Source organism: Taeniopygia guttata, chromosome 14 (assembly GCF_048771995.1).
Source record: "Taeniopygia guttata chromosome 14, bTaeGut7.mat, whole genome shotgun sequence".
Lineage (NCBI taxonomy): Eukaryota > Metazoa > Chordata > Aves > Passeriformes > Estrildidae > Taeniopygia > Taeniopygia guttata.
The window spans coordinates 6322112-6347986 of NC_133039.1; the positions used below are offsets into that span (position 1 = coordinate 6322112).

The following is a 25875-nucleotide window of genomic DNA, read 5'->3' on the forward strand; positions in this document are numbered from 1 at the left end:
CATGGAAGGCCCCGCTGATCTCCCGCTAAAGACCAGTCTGAGTTTCCCCCACAAGCAAACAAAGCAGGTAAAAGCATGAAATGAGAGGGGATGGAGAGAAAATCCCAGCGGATCAGGTTCTCCCCCAAAATCCAGGGAGCTTTTGGGCTCTCTGGAAGGATTTGAAGATATTTCTTTGGGTGGCAGAGCAGTTTTCCAATAATTGTGCCTCTCAGGACGTCTCTGATGAGGGGCTGAGCTCCCACAAGGAGCTGCATTGCTCCAGAGCCAACTTAATCCAGTGTTTCCCCAGCTCCATAATCAGCAACACACACACGTTATAAAAGATGTGGGCAGAAGATAACCAGGTAATTCTTCCAGCCAGGACAGCTCTATTTTTATCTCTCTCTGAACGTCCCTATCTGGTGAAGAGATTTGGCTTTAACAAGTGTTATTCCAGACAATTGCTTGGAATTGCTCCCCAAAACCCTGGAGCCAAGCAGGAATCGCTGCACTTTAAGGAGAGAACAATTGCTGCAGGGCAGAGCTGAGGGAAATCAGCCCTCAGTGACTTCCCTGGGGAATTTGGTTCTGTTCCATGATCCAATTACCAGAGGTGGGTGTGGAGGGTTCATCAGCTTCAGGAATGGGAGAGGGAAGAGGAGCACGTCGTGGGAATTGGGAATTGTTGCCTGGGAATTCTTTGTGTTCAGCAGCTCCTCCTCGCACTCCCCACAGCTCCAGACTAAACTGTGACATCACCTGCGCTGTTTCTGGGCTTTGGATTCAACAAAAACCTGGAAGATGTTTTTCTTCCCCAAGCCTTTTCCTTGCCCTCCCACCAGCTGGCTTCCCTGGGAGGAAATTTCCATATGAAACAGGCTGGAGAACGGGCCAGGAGCTGCAGCAGCCCTTTGGGAGAACATCAGACACCAGCCAGCAGTGCCACACACTGGGAGGATTAAATAGAGGATTAAAACACACCAAGATGCAGGAAAACTTGGGAAGAGCTGGAGAATTTGGTAAAAGAAGCAAGGAGCAGAGAGGAGACACCTGAGAAGTGAATTCAGCTCCCAAAAGGCAAACTACAGGATCAGTCCCCATCCCACTGGAATGAGGCACCACCCCACAGCTTGAGAGGCTCAGTGCATCCCAGGGTCTCCATTTGGGAAGTTTTGGGATGAAGAACGTCTCCCTGAGGACACAGAGCCCCAGGCTGGGGTCTAAGCAGCTGCACAGAGAAGATCTGGGCACAAATCTGGAGTAGTTTGGTGGCTGGGGGAGGAAAATCCGAGCAGGAAAACAAAAACCAGCTCTGCTGGGAGGGGTGGGTGAAGCCTGGCTCGGTTCTGCCGCTGCCTGAAGGATTTTATCCTCCCTTTCCTCTGCTCTCCTCGCTTTTGCAGCTGTCCCCAGAAACATTTCTGAATTAAAAGTTGTCCCTGTGACAAAATCAATCACCTGGGGGGCACTTTCTGCCTAGCCTTTCCCTGTTCCCACTGGGAAGGAGCCACTCCTGTGGGAAGCTCCCAGTGAGGGAGGAAGGGACCCAACCTGGCAGCAAACACTGCGAATTTCAGACCTTTTCTCAAAAACTCCCCCCCACCTTTTTTTTTTTCCCCTGGCAAAACAAAAAAAGGGGGAAAGAAGAAAGAAGAGCAAGAATGAGAAAGAAAAATGCTGCAGAATGAGGGAATCCCCAATATCCCCCAAATAAATGGATGAGTTCTGCCAGGACCTTCCACTTCTTCCTGACTTCCCTGTTCCTTGACAACAGGTAGAAACGAATCTCTCATTAACGCTAATGAAGCCTCTAATCAGGAGAGCTCTGGGGGAAAGACAGGAGAAGCTGAGCCCCAGGATGGATCTGTTATCCCAGCAGAGAGGACTGATACCCCTCTCCCAGCTTTTCCCAGCCCTGCTCTGCACATCTCCTGATTTCCCTTTCTCTGTCCCTCGGCATGTCCATGTGCAGGAAGGACAAGAGAGAGGCAGGAAAATCCACTTTTCTCCCACTGCTACTGGATTATCCTCTGCTCCAGCCTCCCCCAGGGGAAGCTTTCCCAGCCCATCCATCCCATGCACACATCCCAAGGGCTGAGCACAGCCCTGCCCCAGCTGGGGGAGCAGGGAGGAAAGGAAGGAGGAGGAGGAGGCAGGAGCTCAGCACTCAGGATGAACTCTCTGCTTTCCCAGGGAATCCTGCTGAGCAATTAAACACCTTTCAGACAAATTCCCCAGCCTGCTCCCAGGAGCCAAAGGCAGAACAACACCGAGCAGCTCCCCAGTGAAAAGTCGCAGCACAAGTGTCCTGAGGCAGCAGAGAAACACAAAACACTTCCCAGCTCCCTCCCCTCTCCTGCTTCCCAGCCACTGAGTTCCTTGAAAGTCTCCTGGCCTGGAAAATGCTGCTCTGCATCCCAGCAGCCCCAGGAGAAGAGCCCAGACAGGCTGGGCCTGACCCAATTCCTTCATTTCCACCGGGAGCAGCTCAGGAGGGTGGGAAGGAGCCACAGGGGGAGAAAAAACCATCCTGGAGATGTCACCCAGGAGCTGCTGGCTCTGCTTGTCCTTCCCAGCAGGGCACACCAAACCTTCCTCCTTCCCACCAAAGAATCCTTGGGGATTTTTCCTGCAGCTCCCAGGGCCAGGATCTCCTGGCATCCCTGACAGCCCATCCTGGTGCTGCTGTTCCATGCAATCCCAGGTTTTGAAGGATCATTTTTGGGAGGAGGGAGAGATTCTCCCATGTCCCAACGAGCAGAGACCCAGTTCCAGCCCACTCCTGTGACAACCCAGCAACTCCTTCAGAATCCCCACTAAAAATCCTTAAATAACCTCATTCCAGCCCTATAACAGCACAGCTCTGAAAGACGGAGAGAGAAAACCAGAAATTCCCAAAGCACCTCCAAAAAGTTCCCAAATTTCTCTCACAATGCGCTCGGCTTAAAAATAGTTGCTTTACTCTGAGCTGCCAACTTTCAAGGGGGATGGAAAAGAAAAGGTTTCCATGGGGAAAGAAGAATGATGGCAAAAATCAAAGTCAGTCCTTCCATCTGATGCCTCAGGAAGAGCTGAAGGCGCAGGAGCTGCAGGGCAGAACACAGCAGGGCAAAGCTGGATTTGAAGCAGCTGCTTGGGAGCTCACTTACACCTCCTTTCATCCAGAAAATTTGGGGTTAGGACCCTGCCTTGCTGACCCCAGGATTTTATCCAGATCCTCTGTTTAAAGCAGTTCTGGTTTCAGCTGGGAGGGTTTGGCAGCAGCGCCAAGGGGAGACCCTCCAATAATTCAGGTTTTCTCTGTCTCCAGGGCTGTAGAGGAAATCAGAGCCAGGATCTCAGCCCCAGCCCCTCCCAAAGGGCTGGGAAATCTCTGTGCCCTGAGGGATTTGGATTTCCCAGCCCTGGATGTGTTGGAGGCTGGGCTGGAGCAGCCTGGGATGGGGGAAGGTGTCCCTGCCCAAGGTAGGGGGTGTAATGAGAATTTTTAAGGTCATTTCCAAGCCAGCCCATTGCAGGATTCCATGATCTGTCCACCAGCAGGAAGGTGAAACCCTGAAGTGTTTTCCAGGTCATTCCATGCCTTTTGTTCCTTTACAATTTGCTGCTGGTGTGTTAAGAGCCACTGCAGGGGGGGAAACCATGCCCTGACACCTGGGTGAGAGAATGAGTCAGAAATGAGAAAATAAAATGGGAATAGTTCCATCTGGATTCCCTAAAACTCCCCTAAAACCAAGCTCCAGGAAACAGGGATAGCTGGAAATGCAGGGACTGGATCAGTGCTGGATTTCTCAGGTCTAAAATTAATGCTAAAAGCCCAGCAGCAGCACTCGGGGTGAAGGCACCAGAAAATCCCACATTTCTCCTGCTGACACTGAGCTGGAAGCTGGAATTTTCTGCCCCATGGGCACCCCTTTTTCCCCAAATTCCTTTGGAATGCTGCAACTTCCAGAGGATAATAAACCAGAGGAGCTGGGCAGAGCCCAACAGCTGGGGAGTGGCAGAACCCATCCCAGAGGAAAAGGGAGATCCCAGACAAACCCCTTCAAACACAGCTCATCCCAAAACCTTCACCGATAAGGAGCAAGCTCTGATAATAAAATCCTGCAACTTCCACTTCAAAAATTTCCACACGGAGCTCCAAAAAATAGGGAAATCTGGAAATGCAGGGACTGGATCATTGCTGGGTTTCTCAGGTCTAAAATTAATGCTAAAAGCCCAACCCAGCAGCAGCACTCGGGGTGAAGGCACCAGAAAATCCCACATTTCTCCTGCTGACATTGAGCTGGAAGCTGGAATTTTCCTGCCCCATGGGCACCCCTTTTCCCCCAAATTCCTTTGGAATGCTGCAACATCCACCACAATAAGACAGAGGATGGTTTTGGGCTGGGTGGCAGAACCCATCCCAGAGGGAAGGAGGTGATCCCAGACAAACCCCTTCAAACACAGCTCATCCCAAACCCTTCCCAGACAAGGAGCAAGCCCTGATAAGAAAATCCTGCGAGGCCTTTGATGCTGCTAATGGCTATTACATAACTGCTGCTTAATGTCTGTGCTTGGAGAACGCTTCCCCTGTGGTTCATCTTGAAAGCTCCACTTGGCAGAAAATCGCCGAGCGTTTAAAAACCCGACTGCAAGAGAGAGAGAGGGGCTGGCTGCAGTTAATTACAGCACCAGGGCCACCTAGGAGGGGCTCAGGCAGCACCATTTGGGTTTGGGAATTGTGGGAATCCAGGGCTTCCCTCTGGCTGCCCTGGGACCCTGGCAGGGGTCAGGAACCCCCCTGGACAGAGCCCCCAGAGACACTGGCTGTGATCTCTGTCCATGGAAAAGAGTTTTCAATCTTACAGGATGAATTACCAGCTCTGAGTGTTTGATATCAGTAATAATTAAGTGTGGCACGGGTGCAAAAGTAAAATTTTAGGTTTCTAGATGAGGGGTCCAAAGGGGACAAGATGGAGGAAATTGGGTGTGCCTTGTCCTTTTTCTCCTTCTTCATGCCCTCCATGTTTCACTGTGGTGTTGGCATTTTTCTGTTGGTTCAGGCTGGGGACACACTGTTCAAGGTAGGTGACAGATATTGGCACGTTATTGTAAATCCAGCACAGGTAGTTTGTGGTATTTAATGTTTGTACCATCCCACTGAGGGCAGAGCCCCACACGCTGCCCTGCAGGACAGAGCTGCGGCAGGGCAGCAGAACATGTTAGAGATAAACAGAATAAACAACCTTGAAACAGCACAGACCAATTATGGCTTCTGCTTTGGCAGCGGGGCTGACAGACAGAGACTTTCTGCAATTTTGGGATCATCAATACCCACAGATTCCGACAGGGAACGGCAGCTCCGGGGTGGAGCTGAGCGTGGAGGGTTTTGGTGAGCAGCAAATTGATGCTGGGGATGCAGGGGAGGGGTTTTGGGGCATGGGAGGGGGAGTGGGATCACGCCCATGGCAGGTTCATGGATTTTCCCATTCTGCTGGGATGAATAAATGCCACCAGAGCTGGTCCAGAGGATGGGGAGAGGCTGAGCGAGCAGTGAGAGGCAGGAGCAGGACCTGAGGGATGATCCCTGCCTGTCTCGCAGACAGCAGATGATTACCCAGGGCTGTGATTACAGGCTCCATCTCCTCTCGCAGTTAGAGCTGCCCTAAGAGCTGGGCTGGGGCATTTCCTCACCTCTGAGCCGCTGACATCTCTGACAGGAGCTTTTGGAAGGGCTTTTCCAGGAAAATCCCTCTTTTCCGTGCTTGGTTTTCATCCTGGTGTGTCCTCACCCCAGGAAGGGGCAGCTCAGGGAGCAGCTCAGGATGCCCCAAAGCCTGGGATGAGCCTGGAGCCCATCCCAGCTCCAGCAGCACCCAAATCCCACTCTGAACCCAGCAGGAAGAGCCCAGCAGGCTCCAAAGGATGAGCCAGACCCAGGATTTCCCCAGAGAGCTCAGGAGCAAAGCCAAACACCAGCAGGACTAAGAGCCTGGGCTGGGCTTAAATCGCTCAGCTGGGCCTTGGGCAGGGCTGGGGGGTCCCAGGTGAGGTTCAGCAGGACAATAAAAGTTTATTTTCACAGGGGCTGCTCCACACGACTGCCCAGCCTGGAAGAACCCAAATAAATATTCTCTTTGCAGTTGGGTTTGACGACCCTGGAGGTGTTTTCCAGCCTTAACCATTCGGGTCCTGCCCGTCCCTGACGCCTGTCCCGCACTCAGAGCTGTCTCCAAATGATTTTAATGCTCCTCACGTCCAGTTTCTTATCTCAAATCCCTGACAAGGATTTATCTCTGGGTTTCAGCTGCATCTCCACATCACCAGCCCCTGCCAGGGGTTGGGGTGTGCTCGGTGACCTGAACTGTTTGGAGAGTTGGAATTGGTTCTAAATCCTCCAACTCCCAGAGTCAGGGATCTCAGGCAGAGCTAATGCAGCCCACTCCCATCCTCGTCCTTCAGGTGCAGCAGGAATTCACAAAACCCGCAGGAAATTGCTGACAAATGGGATTTTTTCCAGACAAAAAGCATCCTGCTGAGCGCTGGGATTTTATCCAGCAGGGCACAGAAAAATCCCCTGCTGGAGAAGGAAGAAAAAGGGAGAGAAAAAAGGAAGAAAAGGGTGGAGAATTTTTCATTTTGCTGTACTTACATGGCAAAATTCCTGTCTAGGAAGCACCTGTTCCTCAGCAGCCCTGCCCAGAGCTGGACCCCGACAATCCCAAAGATGAAGAAGACGAAGAAGCAGAGGAGGAGGACGTTGCCTAACATAGGCAGAGTGTCCAGCAGCAGCGTGACCAGGATCCTCATGCCTGGGGGAGAAGGGAAAACCACGTTAGGATGGGCAGGAATCACCATTCCCACCTTGGATGTGCAGAAAAATCTGGGGTGTGCTGTTTTCCCCTAAATGCTGAGGCTGAAAAGGGAGGGGAAAATGCCAAAGGTTTGGCAGGAAATGGGAATAACAGCAATCTCCAGAGGGTGGATCCAAGGATGGGATTTCCAGATGTTTTCTGTAGCATTCAAGGACACACAACCTACAAGACAAAATTTCCTGGAGAAATGCTCCCAGGAATCATCAGCCTGCGAAGGAATTGTTAAAATATGGATTTGTAACATTGCAAACTCCCCTCATGGATCACAGGAATTGTTCCCTAAAAACCACGGGATGGTTTTTAGGTGGGAACTGGGCCCCCACCACAGACAGCTCCTTTTCCATGGAGAACTCCTTGCTGGAAAGGAGGGAAATTCTGATTTTTTGAGGCTGGAAAGCAGGATGCTTTTCCTCCAAGGAAAGCTCTGCTCCCTTTCCCTCCCCGTGCAGGGGCTGTGGGGACCTTCCCACCAATCCCACACCTCTGCACGAGGATCTCCAGGAGTCCCGAGCTCCTCCAGCCTCTGGTGCCAGGGAAATGCTGATTTCCATGCCAAATATTCCACCTGGAATATTCTGACTGGAGCAGTGAGAGCCTTGCAGAGCCTCAGCTGAGCCTGGCGTTCCCAGCAGCGCTGCTGGGAGAGACTGGGAAATTCCTGGTGGTTATTCCCAGCAATGGGGTTGGAATTCCTGGTGGTTATTCCCAAAGAAGGGTTGGAATTCCCGGTGGTTATTCCAAACAAAGGGTTGGAATTTCTGGTGCTTATTCCAAACAAAGGGTTGGAATTCCTGGTGGTTATTCCCACAAGGGAGTTGGAATTCTTGGTGGTTATTCCCAAAGGGGGTTGGAATTCCTGGTGTTTATTCCCAGTGTGTCCTGTCACAAAATCATGGAATACCCCGAGTAGGGTGGGACACACCAGGATCCTCAAATCCAGCCCAGTGCTGTCACCCCTCGGGAGCAATCCCACATTTTCTTGGTAAATCCATCCCAGGAAAAGCAAGGCCACACTCAGCTCAATCCCCCCTGGAAAAACGATGCCAGGATTTTTCTCCTGTTTTTTTTTTTTTTTCCCTCTCTCACTGATATCCTTCCTCTTTTTTCCAAAAATGGGTAAAATTTCTCTCCCTGTGCCAGACAATTTTTTTTTCCTGCTCAGCTCCTTTTGGTATTTGGGATTGTTTAGTGGCATCATCAATCCCAGAGATTGAATCCAGCTGTTCTCCGGGCTCTCCCTGGAATGCCGAGTGTGCCTTGGGAAAAGAGCATTGCTGAGGCTGAAACAAGGAGCAGGATTTTCATTCCCATTCTGTGGCATGCCTGGCTTAAAACCCCCCACCCCCAGCAGAAAAATAAAAATAAATTTAAAAAAGACACGAAAATAAAATTAAAAATGAAAAAAAACCCCATCAAAATACAAATAAATATAAAAAGAAATATAAAAATTATAAAAATAAGGATAAAAATAAGGATCAAAATAAATATAGAAAAATTAAAATAAGTATAAAATAAGTAGAAAAATAAATATAAAAATAAGTATAAAAATATGGATTAAATAAGTATAAAAATAATTATAAAAATAAAAATAAATATAGAAATAAGGATAAAAATAAGTAGAAAAATAAATGTAAAAATAAATGTAAAAATAAAGCAGTGAAACGGATTTGAAAAAAAAACCAACCTAGTGACCACTGCTGGAAAAAAAAAAAAATCCCTGACTCCTGCCAAGTGAATAAATTGCAGGAATTCCATTTTTCCAGTGGTTTGGAAAGAATAATTTCTAATAGAAATGATGTTTTTATTGGCCGGGGTTCTTCTTTCTTTTCTTAACAAATCTCGTGGGTGAATTTATTGTGCCTGGAAGGCACGAGCTGCTGGTGCTGGCTGGATCCCAGGGAAGAGCCCAGGAATCCCAGGGATAAATCTCCAGGCTGCTTCTCCCTGTTTCCCTGCATTTCCCACCAGGTTCATCTCTTCAGATCCAGCTGCAAATTTTATCTGGTGGAAAATCCCATTCCCAAATCCCAGAGCTGGGAATGGCGTGGATGATGCTGGAATGGGAATTCCAATGAGATCCTTTGGCTGAGCTGTGCCATCATGGGTGAAAAATGTAACCACAAAAATCCGCCAAAATTCAAGGATTTTCCCATCCCCGCTCCACAGATTCTGGAATATTTCGGTCAAAACCAGCAAAATTCCCAATGTTCCAAGTGGGTGGGGTTGGAAAAGTGGAGGGTGGATGATCTACCCTCAAGGAATGGGGATATTTCTGGGAATAATTTCTAGGAATCCTAATCCTGGTGCTCAGATCCCCTTCGGATCCTCAGGCAGCTCCACTCCAAACACAGATTGAAGCTGCTGGATTTTATCCCACAGAATGTTAATAAAAAATGGGATATTTTCCATCACCTGCCTGTTGGAAAAAGATGAGAATCCCATGGGAAGTGCAGTGCAAACAGCCTGGAAGGCTCGTTTGGTGTCAGGGCTAAGGGAGACAAACACAAGTTGGGCTCAGAGCAAAATTCCACCTCAAGCTGGAGTTGTTTGGATCCCTGGAGCTCGGAGCAAATCCTTCAATTCCCCTGGCTGCTGCCCTCAGCTGAGCTGGATCCCAGCTCGAGATTCCCACTGTTCCATGGGAATGGTGAAGGGTTTTGTGGATTTCAAGGAGTTCAGAGGGAGCCTGATCCTTGTCCCAACCTATGGTCCTTCCATCCCCAGAACCCCAAATCCCAGAGGGAAACTTCTCTGGAGCCCCAAATCCCAGAGGGAGATTTCTCTGGAGCTTCAAATACCAGAGGGAAACTTCTCTGGAACTCCAAATCCCAGAATCAACTTCTCTGGAACTCCAAATCCCAGAAGAAACTTCTCTGGAGCTCCAAATCCCAGAGAGAAACTTCTCTGGAACCCCAAATCCCAGAGGGAAATGTGGTGTTGTGCTTTCCAGAGCCCTGGCAACAAAACCTCGTTAGGAAAACAAAGCTCCAAAGTGTTGGAGCCTTTTGGCCTCTCCTTTTTGCAGCCCTGTTTTTAACTAGGAACCTCTCTGTACAATTCACTGCTTTTATTACTTGTTTTCCAGAGAAAAAACCCCAAACTTGTGGAATTGGGAGTTCTGAGAGAAATCTCCGAGGTTCCTGGATGTAAAGATCCATCTGTTCCCTCACATTCTCCTCGGAATCAAACCCCTTTTGAGGGAGGTTGTTTGGCTGTCCCTGGATGTGCTGAATCCAGGCAGGATTTGGGGCTGGCTCACTCCAACTGAACAGGAAATATCCCTCTTTTTTTCTTTTTTTTTCTGCCAGGATCCCTGTGATTTCCATACAATGCTGCTGCATTTTGGTTGAGGTGGATTTGGGTTGGAAAAGGATGGAATTGCTGTGCAATGAGCACCTTGCAAAGGCTGGCTCAGCAGCTGGCTGATTCCAGCAGGGAATTATTCCAACGTGGTGGCTCGGATTTAAAATTGGATTTAGAAGCCAAGCAGCTGAAGCCACTTGAAAATGGATTTAGGAGCCACTTGAACTCCCTATCGAGGATGATCCCAATTTTGTTTCACATGGAGCAAACCCTCCCTGGGGTTTTAGCAGCAAGGGAAGCTCCGGAGCTGCTAATCCTGAACATAAAGTCCTGGAAAGATCTTAAATCACTGAGGAGGGAAAACAAACCCAGCAGGGCAAGAAGAACCCTCTTGGAAGTGACCTTTTCCCTTCCTTTGGAGGAACATTGTTTACTTTACACCACCAGAGAGTTGTTTTCCCTAGAAAAGTCACAAAAACCTCAGAAAACAGCTCCGAGGGTCAATCCCCTTCTTCCTTACCCTTTCCTGACACCAATTATGATAATGACCATCTCTAACTCGCCATTAAAAATTAAATTAATTGATTTCCTCTCATCAGCTACACAGAGCAGACAGCCAGGTGTGTGTGTGTGGGGGTTACTCCCAAAGTTATCCACTTTTCCCAGACTGAATGCAGAAATTGAGATGGGGTGGGTTTATTCTCAAAGTTTTCCAGTTTTCCTAGACTGAACTCAGAATTTGAAATGGGGTGGGTTTATTCCCATGGTTTTCCAGTTTTCCCAGACTGAGCTCAGAAATCCAGGTGTGTTTTGGGGGGCTTATTCCCATGGTTTCCCATTCCCCAGAGCATGCCCGGGGTGCTGTCACTTACTTGGGACCCTGTTGATGGCGCGCAGCGGGCGCAGGACGCGCACAGTGCGGATGGCGGAGAGGCTGACGTTGTGTCCATCCAGGGAATATTCCATCATCCTGCAGGGAAAAGAGCAAAGCAGTCAGGATGGGCAGGCTGAGGCTCGGGGAAAGGGAAAACTTCGCTGCCTGCAAGCCCAGGGGTGCTTGGTTGTGTGGGAATCCAGGGCTTCCCTCTGGCTGCCCTGGGACCCTTCAGGGGTCAGGAACCCCCCTGGACAGAGCCCCCAGAGACACTGGCTGTGATCTCTGTCCATGGAAAAGAGTTTTCAATCTTACAGGATGAATTACAAGCTTTGAGTGTTTGATAGAAGTAATAATTAAGTGTGGCACGGGTGCAAAAGTAAAATTTTAGGATTCTAGATTAGAGGTCCAAGGGGACAAGATGGAGGAAATTGGGTGTGTCTTGTCCTTTTTCTCCTTCTTCATGCCCTCCATGTTTCACTGTGGTGTTGGCATTTTTCTGTTGGTTCAGGCTGGGGACACACTGTTCAACGTAGGTGACAGATATTGGCACGTTATTGTAAATCCAGCACAGGTAGTTTGTGGTATTTAATGTTTGTACCATCCCACTGAGGGCAGAGCCCCACACGCTGCCCTGCAGGACAGAGCTGCGGCAGGGCAGCAGAACATGTTAGAGATAAACAGAATAAACAACCTTGAAACAGCACAGACCAATTATGGCTTCTTTGGCAGTGGGGCTGAAAGATAGATACTTTTTGGAATTTCGGAATCATCAATACCTCAGATTCCAACAGGCTGCAATTCCACAGATGCAATTCCACACCTGGAAGTGCCCAAGGCCAGGCTGGATGGGGCTCGGAGCAATCTGGGATGCTGGAAGTTATCCCTGCTTGTGGCAGTGATAGTAAAAATGTTTTAAAATCATGGGGATTTGGGGAGTTAGAAGGAAAATTAAGCTTAGTAGGCCCTGGGAAAATCCCCTGGGAAAGTGTAGGCCTTGTGCTTGCTAGAACTGCACCTGTGTAACCAGTATATGATAAATGATATAATTGTTAGATGTGATGATTAGTTAGTAATTAAATTAATTATTGTTTAATCATAAGAATAATCATGAGAAACTGTGGTCACGGGCTTGAAAAAGATCACGAGAAACTCGTGCTTGAATAAAGTCAATGTATACAATAGAACAATATAAGCTTAATAATTAATATATGTTATATAACAAGAAAATATAAAATATGTTCATCTCAAAAGCCATGTCGGAGTCAGATTTGGGTCTGTACCCCTGATTCCCAGAACTCTGCAATAAAAGCACCTGCAGATGATCATATCCTGTGATTTTATATGTTCTGAGCACTGACAGCAGGGGTGGAATGGGATGAGCTTTAAGGTTCTTTCCAGCCTTTACTGCCAGAGGATTTTCCTTCCAGGATGTGAAGAAACCTCCAAGGAAGCTGGAGAGGGAAACTCCAGCTGGGATTGTGGTGGTGGGACAAGGAGGAACAGGTTCACACTGAAAGAGGGGAAATTTCTTCTTCTCCTCATCCCCAGCTTGGGTAATGCCACACCTCCAGCAGGGTCTCCTACTCTTTCCATCCTCCCCAAACATATTCCAGCCATGGAAGGTGGGGAAAAACCTTGGAAAACTCCCAAATGGCCTCACCAGCCACTTTTCCCCTCATTCCAACAGCGAAATTCCCAGTGCTAAAGCTGCCCCTGAGGATGAGCAGAGGGCTCAGTCCTTCTGCCTCCATGGGATGCCCCAATCCTGGGTTTGGGGGAGCTCTGAGGAGTTTGGAGATTTTCTGCTCGTCCCACAGATCCAACGTGGAAAAACACCATCAGAATCCTGATCCTGAGATTTCCCTGCTCTTCCCCTACCACTGCTCCCTTAAACACCACAGCAGCTTTAGAGGGAAACATAATTAAGGTAAAAATAATTAATAATAAAGGGTTTTTTTGCTGTCCCTGATGTTCTTTCTCGGGCTGGAACTGCACCCAAGTTCCAAGGAAACTCCGCTCAGGAGAGCTCATGTTTTATTCAGAGCACTAAAACCATTCCTAATTGTATTCCAGACAAATAACACGGAGCACAACAAAACCCCATTAGCTCAGGGAAGACGGCACAGCACTAATGGAAAGGGAAAAACACCCCAACATATTCCAAGGATGTTTTAATTAACCCCGGGCTGGTCATTAGGAAGGCAGGAATTCACGAGTCAGGCAGTAATTAAAGCTTTCCATCCCTTCCCGGGATGTACCGAGCAGGTAGGAGAGCCTGGGCTTTTCCAAAGCTGTTTATTTACTGGGGAGAAAAAAAAAAAAAGAAAAGTTTGAGCTTTGCCAAGCTTTTACTCCACTCAGTTATTCCCCGTGGGGGTGAGGGAAGTGGTGTCAAAAGCAGTGGGATCATCCTCGGAGCTGTTTATTAACACATCCTGCACAAACCAGCAGCTGGGGGAGAGGGAATGAAGCTGTAAAAACAGGAGTTTGGAATTTGGGTGAACTCCCAGCCAGCTTTTCCCACTGAGATTCCCACCTTCCCAATGGGGTTTTGGGGCTGAGTTCTCCTTGTTTGCCCTGTCCCTGCCTCACTCTGCTGCTGGCACGGGGCAGGAGTGGGGCTGAGCTGATTTATTTTTTTGGAGGCAGCAGCACTGGGACACTCTGGATCAGCTCAGGATGTGTTTGGATTAAAGGATTGCTCCAAACCCCCACAGCTCTGCCTGATAGTCACAACCCAGCGTGGTTTAGGGGTGAGGATTAAAAAAAAAAAAAAAAAAAATTGGATTTGGGAGATTCTGCCTCCCACGGCATTGTGAGAACCAGGCAGGACAAGGCTGGATTTGGCTCCCTGGGATTCTCCTGCCCTCAGGGTGAAGGGATGAGGTGGCTGCTGACCCTGCCATGACGATGAAGAAGTCCAGGCGATTCCAGGTGTCTCCAAGGTAACACTTCTGCCCGAAGATGCCCAGGGCCACCATCTTGATGACCATTTCCACGGCAAAGAAGGCAAAAATGAAGTCATCAAATGCCTGGGAAAAGGGAAAAGAGGATTTCAGTCAGTCCTGAGTGCTCCCAGAACGGGGACATTCCATGTTCCATCACCAAAGTGCCACTTCCCAACCCCAAAATCAAACCTGCGGGGTGCTGGCAGCCCCTGGCACAGCTCCTGGCTCATTCCAGGGCTCGGGAAGTGCCCCCAGCTTTTGTTCATCCCCTGATAAGACATGAGGGAATCACAGGGCTGGAGCCCCTCTGGAGCTGGGCTGGGAGAGCTGGGAATGTTCACCTGGAGAGGAGAAGGCTCCAGGGAAACCTCAGAGCCCTTTCCAGGGTCTGAAGAGGCTCCAGGAGGGCTGGAGAGGGACTTGTCTTAATTAACCAACTTTCCCTTAATGAACTACACAGATATTTTGCTCCATAATCTCAGTTCATTTAATTACTGACATGCAAACTCCTCCATAACGGAGTTCAGGCTTTTCCACCTCACATTCCGGCTTCCAGGCTGGGACAGGGGAGGGAAAATGGGGATTTTCCAGCCCCTTCCTACCTAAAACCTATCAGGAAATTTCCAAGGCCAGGCTGGACGGGGCTTGGAGCAACCTGGAATAGGGAAGGTGTGGATAGGGATGGAACTGGATGGGCTTTAAGGTCCCTTCCAGCCAGCTTGGGATTCCACGGAGGATCCCAGCGGGACATTCCAAGGGATGTGGGATCCAAGGGCGCTGAACACATCCGTGCTTTGGGGTTGGGAATGAGGGAAGCCGTTCCCAGCCTGAGGAATGTGCTGAGCCAAGGAGCTGCCCACGCAGCAGATGCCCCAGGATGTGCTTCCAAAGCTGCTCCAGTGGGCAGACAGCAGCGAGGGGACACCAGGAGGGATGAGGGGACAGGGCTGATGTGCCCTGAGCTCGGGGTGGCAGCAGGGATGGGGGACAATTCCCAAATGCACTTTGGTGGGGAGCAGGGATGGGCTCATCCCACGCTGTTTCCTCATGGAGAAGGGAAAGGAGTGGCAAAGGCAGCCCTGGTGCCACCTGGCACGGAGCAATCCCAGCAGGAGCTGGCTGGGATGGAGCCCGTGAGTGCGAGGGAGGTTCCTCCCCATGGAATCCTGGAATGGTTTGGGTTGGAAAGGACCTTAAAGGTCATCCAGTGCCACCCTGCCATGGGGGACGCCTTCCATGGGTGTTCCCAGCACTGTCCAGGGATGGGACAGGGATGGGAGTCCATGAGTTTTGTGGTGTCCAAGGAATCCAGTGGGATCTGGCTTCCCACTCTGAGCCCTTGTTAAGGACGGAAAGAAGGGCCCTGGCTGGGCCAGATCCACATCAGCCTTCAGGCCTCACCCCAAGCCAGGCTTTGTGGAAACCCCATCCCTGTGGGAAAGCTTTTCCCGGGGAAAATGAACACAAAAGAGAAGCCACCCCTCAGATGCACCCCAGAAATCCCAGGGATCTGCGGGCTCCTCACCTCCAGGATGGTGCAGCGCTCCGACTGGCACTCCACGTCCTCGCAGGGCTGGAACATGCCCAGGGTGACGCAGTTGAGCAGGATCACCAGCATGCTGACGTGCTCGAACCAGGTGGCACCGGGTTAAGGACAGCACGGCCTTGGCAGGGGACACCCACCACACCCAAACCCCTTCTCCCGGGCTGTTCCCAGCTCCAAATCCCGAGTTTCGGCAGGGAATCACCCCACAGCAAGAGAGCAACTCAAGGGCAGCACCAGAACAGCGCCCGGTGCCGTGCTCCAGCCCTGCTCTCCTTGTTTCCCTCTGGAGCTGTGGGAATGAGGTTCTCATTCCAACCCCATTCCCGAATCCCAAGGGATGACAGATTCCACTCTGAGATCCACATCCTGATGGGAATGAGGTTCTCATTCCAACCCCATTCCCACATCTCCAGAAGGGACAGATTCCACTCTGAGATGAGAATGAGGTTCTCATTCCAACTCCATTCCCAAGTTTCAAGGAATGACAGATTCTACTCTGAGATCCACCTCCTGATGGGAATGAGGTTCTCATTCCAACCCCATTCCCAAGTCTCAAGGAATGACAGATTCCACTCTGAGATCCACCTCCTGATGGGAATGAGGTTCTCATTCCAACCCCATTCCCAAGTCTCAAGGAATGACAGATTCCACTCTGAGATCCATGTCCTGATGGGAAATGAGGTCCTCTCATTCCAGTCTCATTCCCACATCTCAAGGAATGACAGATTCTACTCAGATCCACATCCTGACGGGAATGAAGTTCTGACAATTCCAGCCCCATTCCTGAATCTCCAGAAGGGACAGATTCCACTCTGAGACGAGAATGAGGTTCACATTCCAACCCCATTCCCAAATCTCCAGGAATGACAGATTCCACTCAGATCCACATCCTGATGGGAATGAGCTCCTCTCATTTCCACATCCCAAGGAATGACAGATTTCATTCCACACCCCAAGGAATGACAAATTTCACATCCCGATGGACAAAGACGAAACAGAGCCAAGCTGGTGGGGCCGAGGATGGGAATGTTGGGATTCAGGATCCAGAGGACATGAAAAAGAAGGCAAGGGTTCCCAGCTGGATGTCTCCAGTCTCCAAAATCCCCCCATATTCCTGACAGGATCTGCCAGTGCTCAATTAACCGATAATTAATTAATCTAAGTAGGAAGTGGTGATTTGCATCAGTGCACAATAGGCCCAAAGTTGCTGTTTGCTGCTGGCAGGACAATTAAAAATCCCACAAAAAAGATGGAATAATTCCACAAATTAAGCAGGAACGAGAGAACTGTTTCTAGGGAAAATAATTGGAAACATCTGGATGTGAATAAACCTTTGTGCTTCCAAACCCACACTTGGGGGAGGTAGAGAGAGGCACAGACGTTGAATTATTTCTGAGAACAGCAATTCCTGGATGAAAAACCCTCCATGTTTATTCCTTAGGAATATTTTATCCAGGATTTTATCCGTTCAGGATAAAATTTATTGCAGCAGATCAGAGCTTCAGTCTCAAATTGGTTTTGCACTTTCTTATTCATCCAGATGAAAAAAAAAAAGGCAAAAATCACTGGGATTTTGCAGTTCCCTGAAATCTGATCCCGAATTCTTATTTTAAAGAGGGGCTTTAATTGGAAAACAAATATAATTTAATTTTTTAAATTAATTAATTAAATAAAATTTAATTCAGAAGGCCTCGGAGCTAGGAACCAACGGGGAAAGCTTGGAAACCCACTTGTTCAAAATGGAAATAAATGTAGGAAACCCGAGAAATAAATGAAATAAAATCCCAGTCACCCTGGGAATGAAGCAGGAGAAGCTCCTGATGGGATTTTTCCATCGCTGAAATTCCAATGTTGGTTTAATTTCCCCTCCCTTCCACGATTCCTTCCTGATTTTTCCCATCTTTGGATGCTTTTCCCTGACCGGAAGCCCAGGGATAATCCAACCCCACAGAGCCAACACCCAAATCCTGGTCAAAAACCCAAACCGGGGCCAGATCCCATTCCCAATATTTCTGTGGAGTGAGGGGATCCATGTGAAATTCCCTATAAACAGGGCTCCTGTGCTATTCCCAAACCTCCTGTGCCTGCAGTTGCATAAATTTCCTTTATTTGCAGATTGTTTTTTCTCTTTAAAGTAAAAAAAAATCAGAGCCTGTGGATTTGGAACTGTTCAAAGGCTCCACGGAGCTCCCTGGACCTTTGATCAGGAGCTCTGCTCATCCCATCCCCAAAAAATTCATTTTTTCCCCATCTCCCAACTGATCTAAAAGTGCTTTTTTTTTTTTTTTTTTTTTAAATGGCTAAATAATCACCAGCAGGAGAAGAATTGTCCCTGGGGCTGAAATCTGGTCCTTAATTCCTTAAATCCAGGCAGAGCCACTGCTGTCCCCATCCCTGTGACCCCAGAGCTGGAATTTGGGGGTTTTAGGGTGGCAGAGGAGATGTTTGGGTTTTGCAAGAGCTTTGTGCTCATGGATGTTTGGAGGTGAAAGGAAAAGAGGGAAGAAAAAGGGGGGAAGATAAAAAAGGGAAGGGGAAAAAAGAGAGTTTTGCTTGGGATGGAGAACGGAACAGGGGAGGGAAGAAGTTCCTGCCCAGGGTTTGGGTTCCCAGGGATGTTCCCAGATTCCCAGGGATGTTCCCAGATTCCCAGGGATGTTCCCGGATTCCCAGGGATGGTCCCATCCTCCCTCAGCCCCTCCAGCCCAAATTCCCCTCCTGCCCTATTTATTTCCCCATGGGATTAATGCCCTGGAAATCCCTCAGTGGAGAGCGGGATAACTCCCAGAGCTCTGCCCTAATGGGGCTGGAATTGAAGGGAATTTCAGTTCACTGCCCCTTCCTTAGCCCTGGAGCCTCAAAAACGGGGATTGAACCTGATTTTCTGTTTTTCCAGAGGCTCCAGCAGCCCCATGGAGATGTCCCAAAAAAATCCCCTGGGGTAGGATTAGGGATCACATTCCCAGCATCCTTCAGAGCCTGGAGCAGCTTGGAACATCCAATTCTGGTAGGACAGAGAAAAACCCCAGAGGAGGGAAAAAAAGTGAGGAAAAGGTGCAAAAAAAAATGTCTTGGAGCAGCACAAAGAGCAAGGATGTGACTGGAGAGGGAATTCCCACAGAACATCCTTGGGGATGCTTTCCCAGCAGGGCAGTCAGGGAAGGTGAGGGATGGCACAAATTCCCCCTGGGCACCGGGATCCTCCTGGCAAATCCCCTAAAACAGAGAACTCGGCAGTTCCCATGGAAACAGCAGCTCAGGAAATGCCACAGCTTCCCAAATCCTTGGAAATGGAGGGTTAGGGTTAAGGGGGATCTGGGCTGGAGGCACAGAGGATCCCAAAGGGTTTGCTCAATATTTCCTCCATTGACAGAAATTCCAGGGAAAAGACATCTCAGAACACTGGGCCGAGCTGGAATTCCCAGATTAATTCCTTTTCCAGAGCTCCTGGTTTCTCTGAGGGGTGGACAGGAGCTTTAGACTGGGATTTAGTGCCGAGTTTAAAAGCGGCACCACAAAACCCAGGCTCTGCCCCCACCATTCCAGGGAGACTCTCCCGATGCTCCCTGCCAGTTTCATCTGGGATTTGTAGAATTTATTTTCCCATAAGATTATTTTTAAGCCACTCAGTGGATTTTAACCCATTATTTTCCACTGGGACCTGGCAGCCTCCAGGTTATTACAGATCTCCGCCGTCCCGCTCCCAAATCCTACAAACATTCCTGCAATAAACACAGAAAAAAAAACCAAACCAAAATCTGGGATGGCATCACTGCTGTGACAACCCACAGCTTTCATCTCATGCTTGGAATGAAGGACACAATTCCCAAATTTCCAGGTGCTCCAGAGGGAGAAGCTCCATTTGAAAATTCCCAATCCTCGCTCCGTGTGAGGGAGAGGCCGGAGCCACAGGCCTGACACCCAGGAGCTGAACAGAAGCAAGATCATGGCACTATTTTCCCATAATCTTATTATTTTTAAGCCACTCAGGGGATTTTGGAGACTTAACCCGTGATTTTAACCCCTGGGATTTGGCGGGATCCTGGTTATTAGGGATCTATCCCGAGGCTGAGGAAAATCCCGGAGCTGTAAATCCCAGTTTGGTTCCAAGAGAAAAACCCAAATGTTTATGGGAGAGGAGGCCAAGGGAATTTCAGTTTGGGTGGTTTGAGATGTGAGTAATGCAGGAATACACACACTGAGGTCCTGGGAATTCCAGAACATTCCAGGGATGCTGGAATCCCAAATTCCTGCTGCCTGGATTGGGTGGGGAATGTGGGAAAGAAGGAGAAAAGGGGGAGAAAAGGGGGAGAAAAGGGGGAGAAAAGGGGGAGAAAAGGGGGAGAAAAGGGGGAGAAAAGGGGGAGAAAAGGGGGAGAAAAGGGGGAGAAAAGGGGGAGAAAAGCGGGAGAAAAGGGGGAGAAAAGGGAATTTCTAATAAATTATAAACTGTAATTATTCATTATTATTTATTATAAAGTATAATAATCTATTATTATACTTTATTATAAATTATAATTTGTTCTAAAGAAATTATTTTAAATTTTATACTATTTATAAAATAAAAGAGAACAAAATCAAACAAAAATAAACCAAAAATAATAGAAAAGCCACAATACTAGATAATAGCAGTATACCATAACAACGTGATAATAAAATAGCAGTGCAGATAACTCTTATAACGATGATGACAATTAATAATTATGATAATAAGTATGATCATCAAGTTAATAATGGAAAGCAAAGGGATGAACAAGGGAGAAGGATGATACAGAGGAGGAGCCATGTCCCAACCCAGGGCTGGCTTCCCAAGGAACAGCGGGATGAGGCAAAGAGCAGGAAGAGCAGATCAGAAGGGAATAAATAATAATAATTATTATTTATTATTTTTATTATAATATTAATGATTAATAATTAATACAATAATTAAATAATAATTATTATGTGTTATTTTCGTATTTATAATATTTCATTATTTAAATAATAATTCTTCTTCAGTAGGAGAAGCAGCCGGGGCAGGAGCTCTTAGCAAAGCATCCTTAAAAAGAAAAAATCCTAAAAGCAATCTGTCCATCCATACATTGGTGGTGAGAGCACCGTGCATAAAAAAGAAAAAAGTCACCATAGCAAAAAAAAGAAAAAAGTCACCACAAAATGTGGCAGCTGTGTTTCTTAGGGGGGGTCTGTAGCACAGGAGAGGCTCCTCTCTCCCTCGATAAACTAAATATTAATTATCTAAAAAGTAAAAACCTGATTGGGGTCCGCGTTGTGTCTCGCTGTAGTTTATTAGAGTTAAGTAGTAGGGAGAAAAATGTTCTAAAAGGTTTTCATCTTAAATTTTGTTAGTTTTTTTCTTTTTTTTTCCTTTTATAGCAATATAATAGTAGTAGCTTAATAAAGTTTTTTTTTTCCCTTATTATTAAGTTAGGCCTGCTCTACTCTATTTCCTAATCACATTTCACAGCGTTCAATTGAGAAGTTGCATTTTCATAGGGGCAGTGGCATTGTGCCAGTGTCAAACCATAACACCAGGTGAGCACACAGCACAGCCTGCTGTCCCCAAATTGTCACCCTGTGTCCCCAAGTGAGCACACAGCACAGCCTTCTCCCCGAATTGTCACCCCTCTGTCCCCAGCACCCTGAGCTGGGCTGGCCTTGGGAATGAGTGTGGCTAAAAGAGGTGACAAAAGGCAAAAAAAAAGGGACAATAATAATGCCAATTGTTCCAGGAAATGGGGTTTTGGAGGCAGCACACAGCAGAGCCAAATGTCACCAGGTCCGAAAACTGTCACCTGGTCCCAAAATTGTCACCCAGGGTGAGCACACAGCAGAGCCAAATGTCACCAGGTCTGAAAACTGTCACCCTGCTGTCCCCAGGTGAGCAGACAGCTCAGGCTGCTGTCCCCACATTGTCACCCCGCTGTCCCCAGCACCCTGAGCTGGGCTGGCCTTGGGAATGAGTGTGGCTAAAAGAGGTGACAAAATGCAAAAAAAGCACAATAATAATGCCAGTGGGGTTTTGGAGGGAGGGTCAGCCCACAGCAGAGACAAATGTCACCTGGTGCCAAAACTGTCACCCTGCTGTCCCCAGGTGAGCACACAGCACAGCCTGCTGTCCCCAAATTGCCACCCCACTGTCCAGGAATTCCCCAAATTCCCATGAGCTCAGGAAGGACCTGAAGGATGGAGTGACCTGGGATTGGGCAGGGGATGGAGAGGCCACGCAGGGTCCCTGTGCCACATTTTGGGGACAGAGGTGACACCTGGGATCATCCCAGTGCAGCACTTTGGGGTTTTCACCCTCTCCAAACCCTTTATTTTATGCTGAGTGGTTGAATTTCCCCTGATAAATCCAGGTGGGATGGAAATCTCGTTTTTTCCATCCCATTTTCCCATCCTGGATTAGCTGGTGAATGGAAAGACCTGGACACATCCCACTGAAGCTCTGAGGAATCCCAGGGATCCTGAACCCCAATCCTCAGCCCCCCAAAGGGATCAGAACCCACAGCATGGGGTGCCCCCAGTGTGGGGTCCCACAAATATTCCACCAGGGCACCACTGAGAAAAGGAATTTCTAAGGATCTGCTGGAGCTGAACCACCTGGAATTCCTGGTCACAAAAAGCCAATTCTGTTCCTGTCGGGATTCCTGGGTGAATATTTCCCAGGGATTCCCAGGTTCTCCCTCCTTTTCTGGAGCTGAATTTGGGATGGGTGGATCCGCCCAGGAGCTGTGACACATCCCTGAGCTGCAGCAGCACAATCCCAACACAAACACATTCCCACACATCCCAGTGATGTGTTCCTATCCTGGGGATTCCCAGGCTGCTGTGGGATCCCAGACAGGCTCCTGATCTTTCATTCTCTGTGTGAGTAATGCACTTCCCTGCTCCTCACCCCAAACGCTCTTTCATCCTCCCCCCGGATTTATTCCCTTTTATCCAGACTCTGCCAGGATGACAAACACGGCCCCAAATGCCAAAGGAAATGAGGCAAAGGCGGATGCAGCAGGGAGATCCGAGATAACAGCAGCTCCCACATCCAGTCTACCCCAAAACCAGGGAATTGGTCCCAAATCTCCTCCCAGGAGCTGCTCCTCAGGGAGTGAGTGCAAGAATTTGGGGAGAAATCCAGAGTGGCAGCTGTGGATCCCTGGGTTCCTCGCTGGAGCTGAATCTTTGCCAAGTTCCATATGAATGAAGAATAAATGAATTTAGGGAAACTGAGGATTGGGATGATTTTATCCCAAAGCCCTGGGAGGTTACAGGATATGAAACATCCAACCAGGATCCTCCAGTCCAGCTGTGCACGGATCACACCTGGATCCATGGTGGATTTAACTCCTGGATTTAATCTGTCACCAGGACAAATCCATGGACTCCCCATCCCAAAAATGTTCCATCATCAGCATTGTGGATATCCCCAAATATCCCCAAATCCCACGGAGAACACCCCAATCAGTGCCTCTGGCAGCTCCTCCTGCAGAGCCCTCCTGGAATTCTCCAAATGGGATCCCAGCAGCTCTGGGATCAGGATGTCACAGTGGGAAGAGGGGAAAATCCCTGGAAGTGACTTTTGCAGCCATCTGTGACCCAGGAGCTGTCCTGGGTGGCCACAGCAGGAAAAGCTCCCACCAGGCTGGACTTCTCCCTGTGCTGTCTCTGCCTCCAGCCTCCAACTGGAATATCCCCAAAAATAAAACCAAACAACCATCTTGAGGTGCAGCTGGCAGAAAGGAAGGAGCGCTGGCCATCCCTTTGGAGCTGAGGGGAAGGAGGCAGCAGATTTCCAGGCCACACGAGGTTCAGCTGTGGAGTTTCTAACCCAAAATTCCAGGTTTGCAGCTGGAAAACAGCTCCAGGAAAAGCCAGCTGGAAAAGAGGGATGCACATCCCACTGAGGGCTTGATCCAGGTGGTTCTGAGCAGGACAGGCTGGGAGCTCATCCTGAGGGGGGAATTTTGGAGACGGGATTTCCTTCTTCACCACACTTCCCAAATATCTGTGCCCATCACACAAACGAGTTCAGTCACTCCATAAATCTCCCAAAAAACCCTCCTTTTTCCCATCTGAAATCACCATCCCAGCAGCTCCTCCCAGGAACACCAGCAAGGCCCAGTGGCTGCTCCCTGAGCCAGCCCCATCCATTCCCACTTCGGGCTGACACGTGGGATTCTCCCCAAAAAAACCTGGAACGGTTCCGAGCTCTAATCCCAGCACTAATTCCAAGGGAAGGTCTCACAGTGCTCAGCTCCAAGAGGTTTTGTAAACAAAGCCACCAAACAAAAGCCTCCCAAAGCTCGGCATTAATGGAAAAGTTATTGGGCTGCTTTTCCCCCCCCGCTTTATTTCTTTTCACACAGCAATAAAAGAAATCTCCTGAAAAATCTCCCCCTGCGGCGTTCACAGCCCAAACAAGTGAGGCTGTGGTGCCACATGAGGAGTGGGAGCTGCAAAGATGTGACAAAATCCCTTTTCCCCACCTTTTTCCCTGAGCTCTCCTACCTCAGGTCCCTCAGCATCCCCAGGATTTCCCTGCAGGAGGTTCCTGCCCCTCCCAGGTGCTGCCAGGAGGAGCAGAGCAAAGAAATGTGGGGTTGGATCCAGGAGGAATTTGGGAGTAGCTTCTCCCTCCTCCTGCTAATTAAGGCCCTGCCACTAATTAAGGCCCTGCTCATTAGCAGGGGGCTCAGGGCTGGGGGTGTTTCCTTAGGGGTCACAGCAGGCTTGGTGTCTGAAATTGAGGAAAACCCCCAAAGCATCATTTACAAACACATACAAAATTCCAGGGATGTTTGCCCTGGAGAGCAACAGGTCCCAGCCAGGCCTGGATGAGCCAGGCTTTAAAACTGGGATGGAAATCCTGTGGATTTGTCCCATCTTCCCACATGTCTGCATCCTGAGGGTGCTGCAAGGAGCAGATTTTTGCTCTGAGCACTGATGGATATTTTGAAGTTGAGCTGCAGCTCTGAGTGATGGCATTTAGGGTTTAGTCCTGGCTCAAGCACTTCTGTAAATCCAACCAGAGCTGGCCCAAAACCAGCAGAGCACTTAAACCAACGTTTTCCTGTGGATTTCACCCAGGTTTAGAGTGGGCAGGGCTGGGAATGGAAGGTGAGGATGAAGCAGCAGGAGGGGAGGATGTGATGGAGCAGGAGAGGAACTCCCAGGAAGCAAAGAAGGAAGGGAATTGGTGGCCCAGCAAAGACGAATCTGAATTTCCCAAGTTCTGCCAGGGCACTGTTCATTATCTCCATTTCCTTCTTCCAAAGAACACTGCTGTGGGCGATTTCCAGGAGGGAATCACTCCAAGCTTTCAGCTGGAATTGGGGAATTCTGTGTGCAGGAAGAACAACCCAAATCAGGGATTTTTTTTTCCCCTTCTCAGTAAAAGAGCAAAGCTAAAACAAGGCTGGGAATCAAAGCTGAAGGAATCCCAGGACTCCCAGAGCTCCAGGCTGAGCACAGACAGCAACAAACACGAGCTCCAACCAGCGATTCCCACCTCAGGCTGAACTTTGCTGGAGCTGTCTGTGCCAAACTCCTTTTCTCAGATATAAATCCCAACAGAAGTCAGGTAAAAATTCATTTCCAAGCAGAGCCAGGCTGGGAAAAATCCGAAGAGGCACCAGGATGAAGCCACCAGGGCAATCCTTGGAAAGGCTTTGTGCTGCTCCTCCGGGAGAACACGTCTCACGGATTTAATTCCAACATGATCCCCCATGTTCCAGTCATTAATAAATCCAGGGAATACCTCATCCCATTTCTCTGGGTTAATTCTGGGAGGTTTGAGCTGCAGGGATCCAGGGTTTGGAGCTCATGGCAGAGACAGCACCTGAGTTTTCCTCAAGGGAATTCCCACCTGAGCTCCAGCCCGTCCCCAGGGCTGTGTCTGAGCTGCCCCAGGAGCTTTTCCCAGCCTGGATTCTCCCAAAATCCAGCCCATTGGGAAGTGCAGACCTTGACACACTTCAGGTTCTTTGGAACTTTTCCGTGTGTGGCTCCTCTGGGATTTTCTGGGATTTTCCTCATCCAATCTGGGTAGCTCTGGCCCTGCAGGCCTGGGGGCCCCAAACTCATTTAGCAGCGTTAATTGCAGCCCTAATGAACAGGGATCCTGCCCTCACCGGGGTTTGGAGGTCTTTGCTGTCCCAACAGACTCTGGGATGCATATTCCAGACTGGCTCTGGATCCAGGAGAAGTCTGTAGAGATGTGGGATGGAACAGGACAATCCCTGTCTCTCCCACTGCTCCAAGGCATCCAACACCAAATCCAAGGAGATTCCCGTGTCCTTATCCATGCCCTGAACGAGGTGGGAACAGCCACAGGCTCCTCCTCTCCTGGTCTGAACAGCAGGATCTGAC

At 48.9% G+C, this 25875-nt stretch overlaps 1 protein-coding gene across 2 annotated transcripts in view; it reads right to left on the reverse strand.

The window, feature by feature from the left end:
- CACNA1H (calcium voltage-gated channel subunit alpha1 H) overlaps positions 1 to 25875 on the reverse strand; it is a 159352-nt gene that overhangs the window by 95147 nt on the left and 38330 nt on the right. For both annotated transcript variants that reach the window (XR_012058231.1, XM_030284645.4), the window contains exons 3-6: positions 15493 to 15604; positions 13918 to 14051; positions 11015 to 11112; positions 6617 to 6776 (exon numbers count right to left, since the gene is read on the reverse strand). Coding sequence is in view for 1 of the 2 variants with exons in the window: in XM_030284645.4 (XP_030140505.4) it covers positions 6617 to 6776; positions 11015 to 11112; positions 13918 to 14051; positions 15493 to 15604 (504 nt within the window). In the remaining variant the exon portion in view is untranslated. The remainder of the gene's footprint in view (positions 1 to 6616; positions 6777 to 11014; positions 11113 to 13917; positions 14052 to 15492; positions 15605 to 25875) is intronic.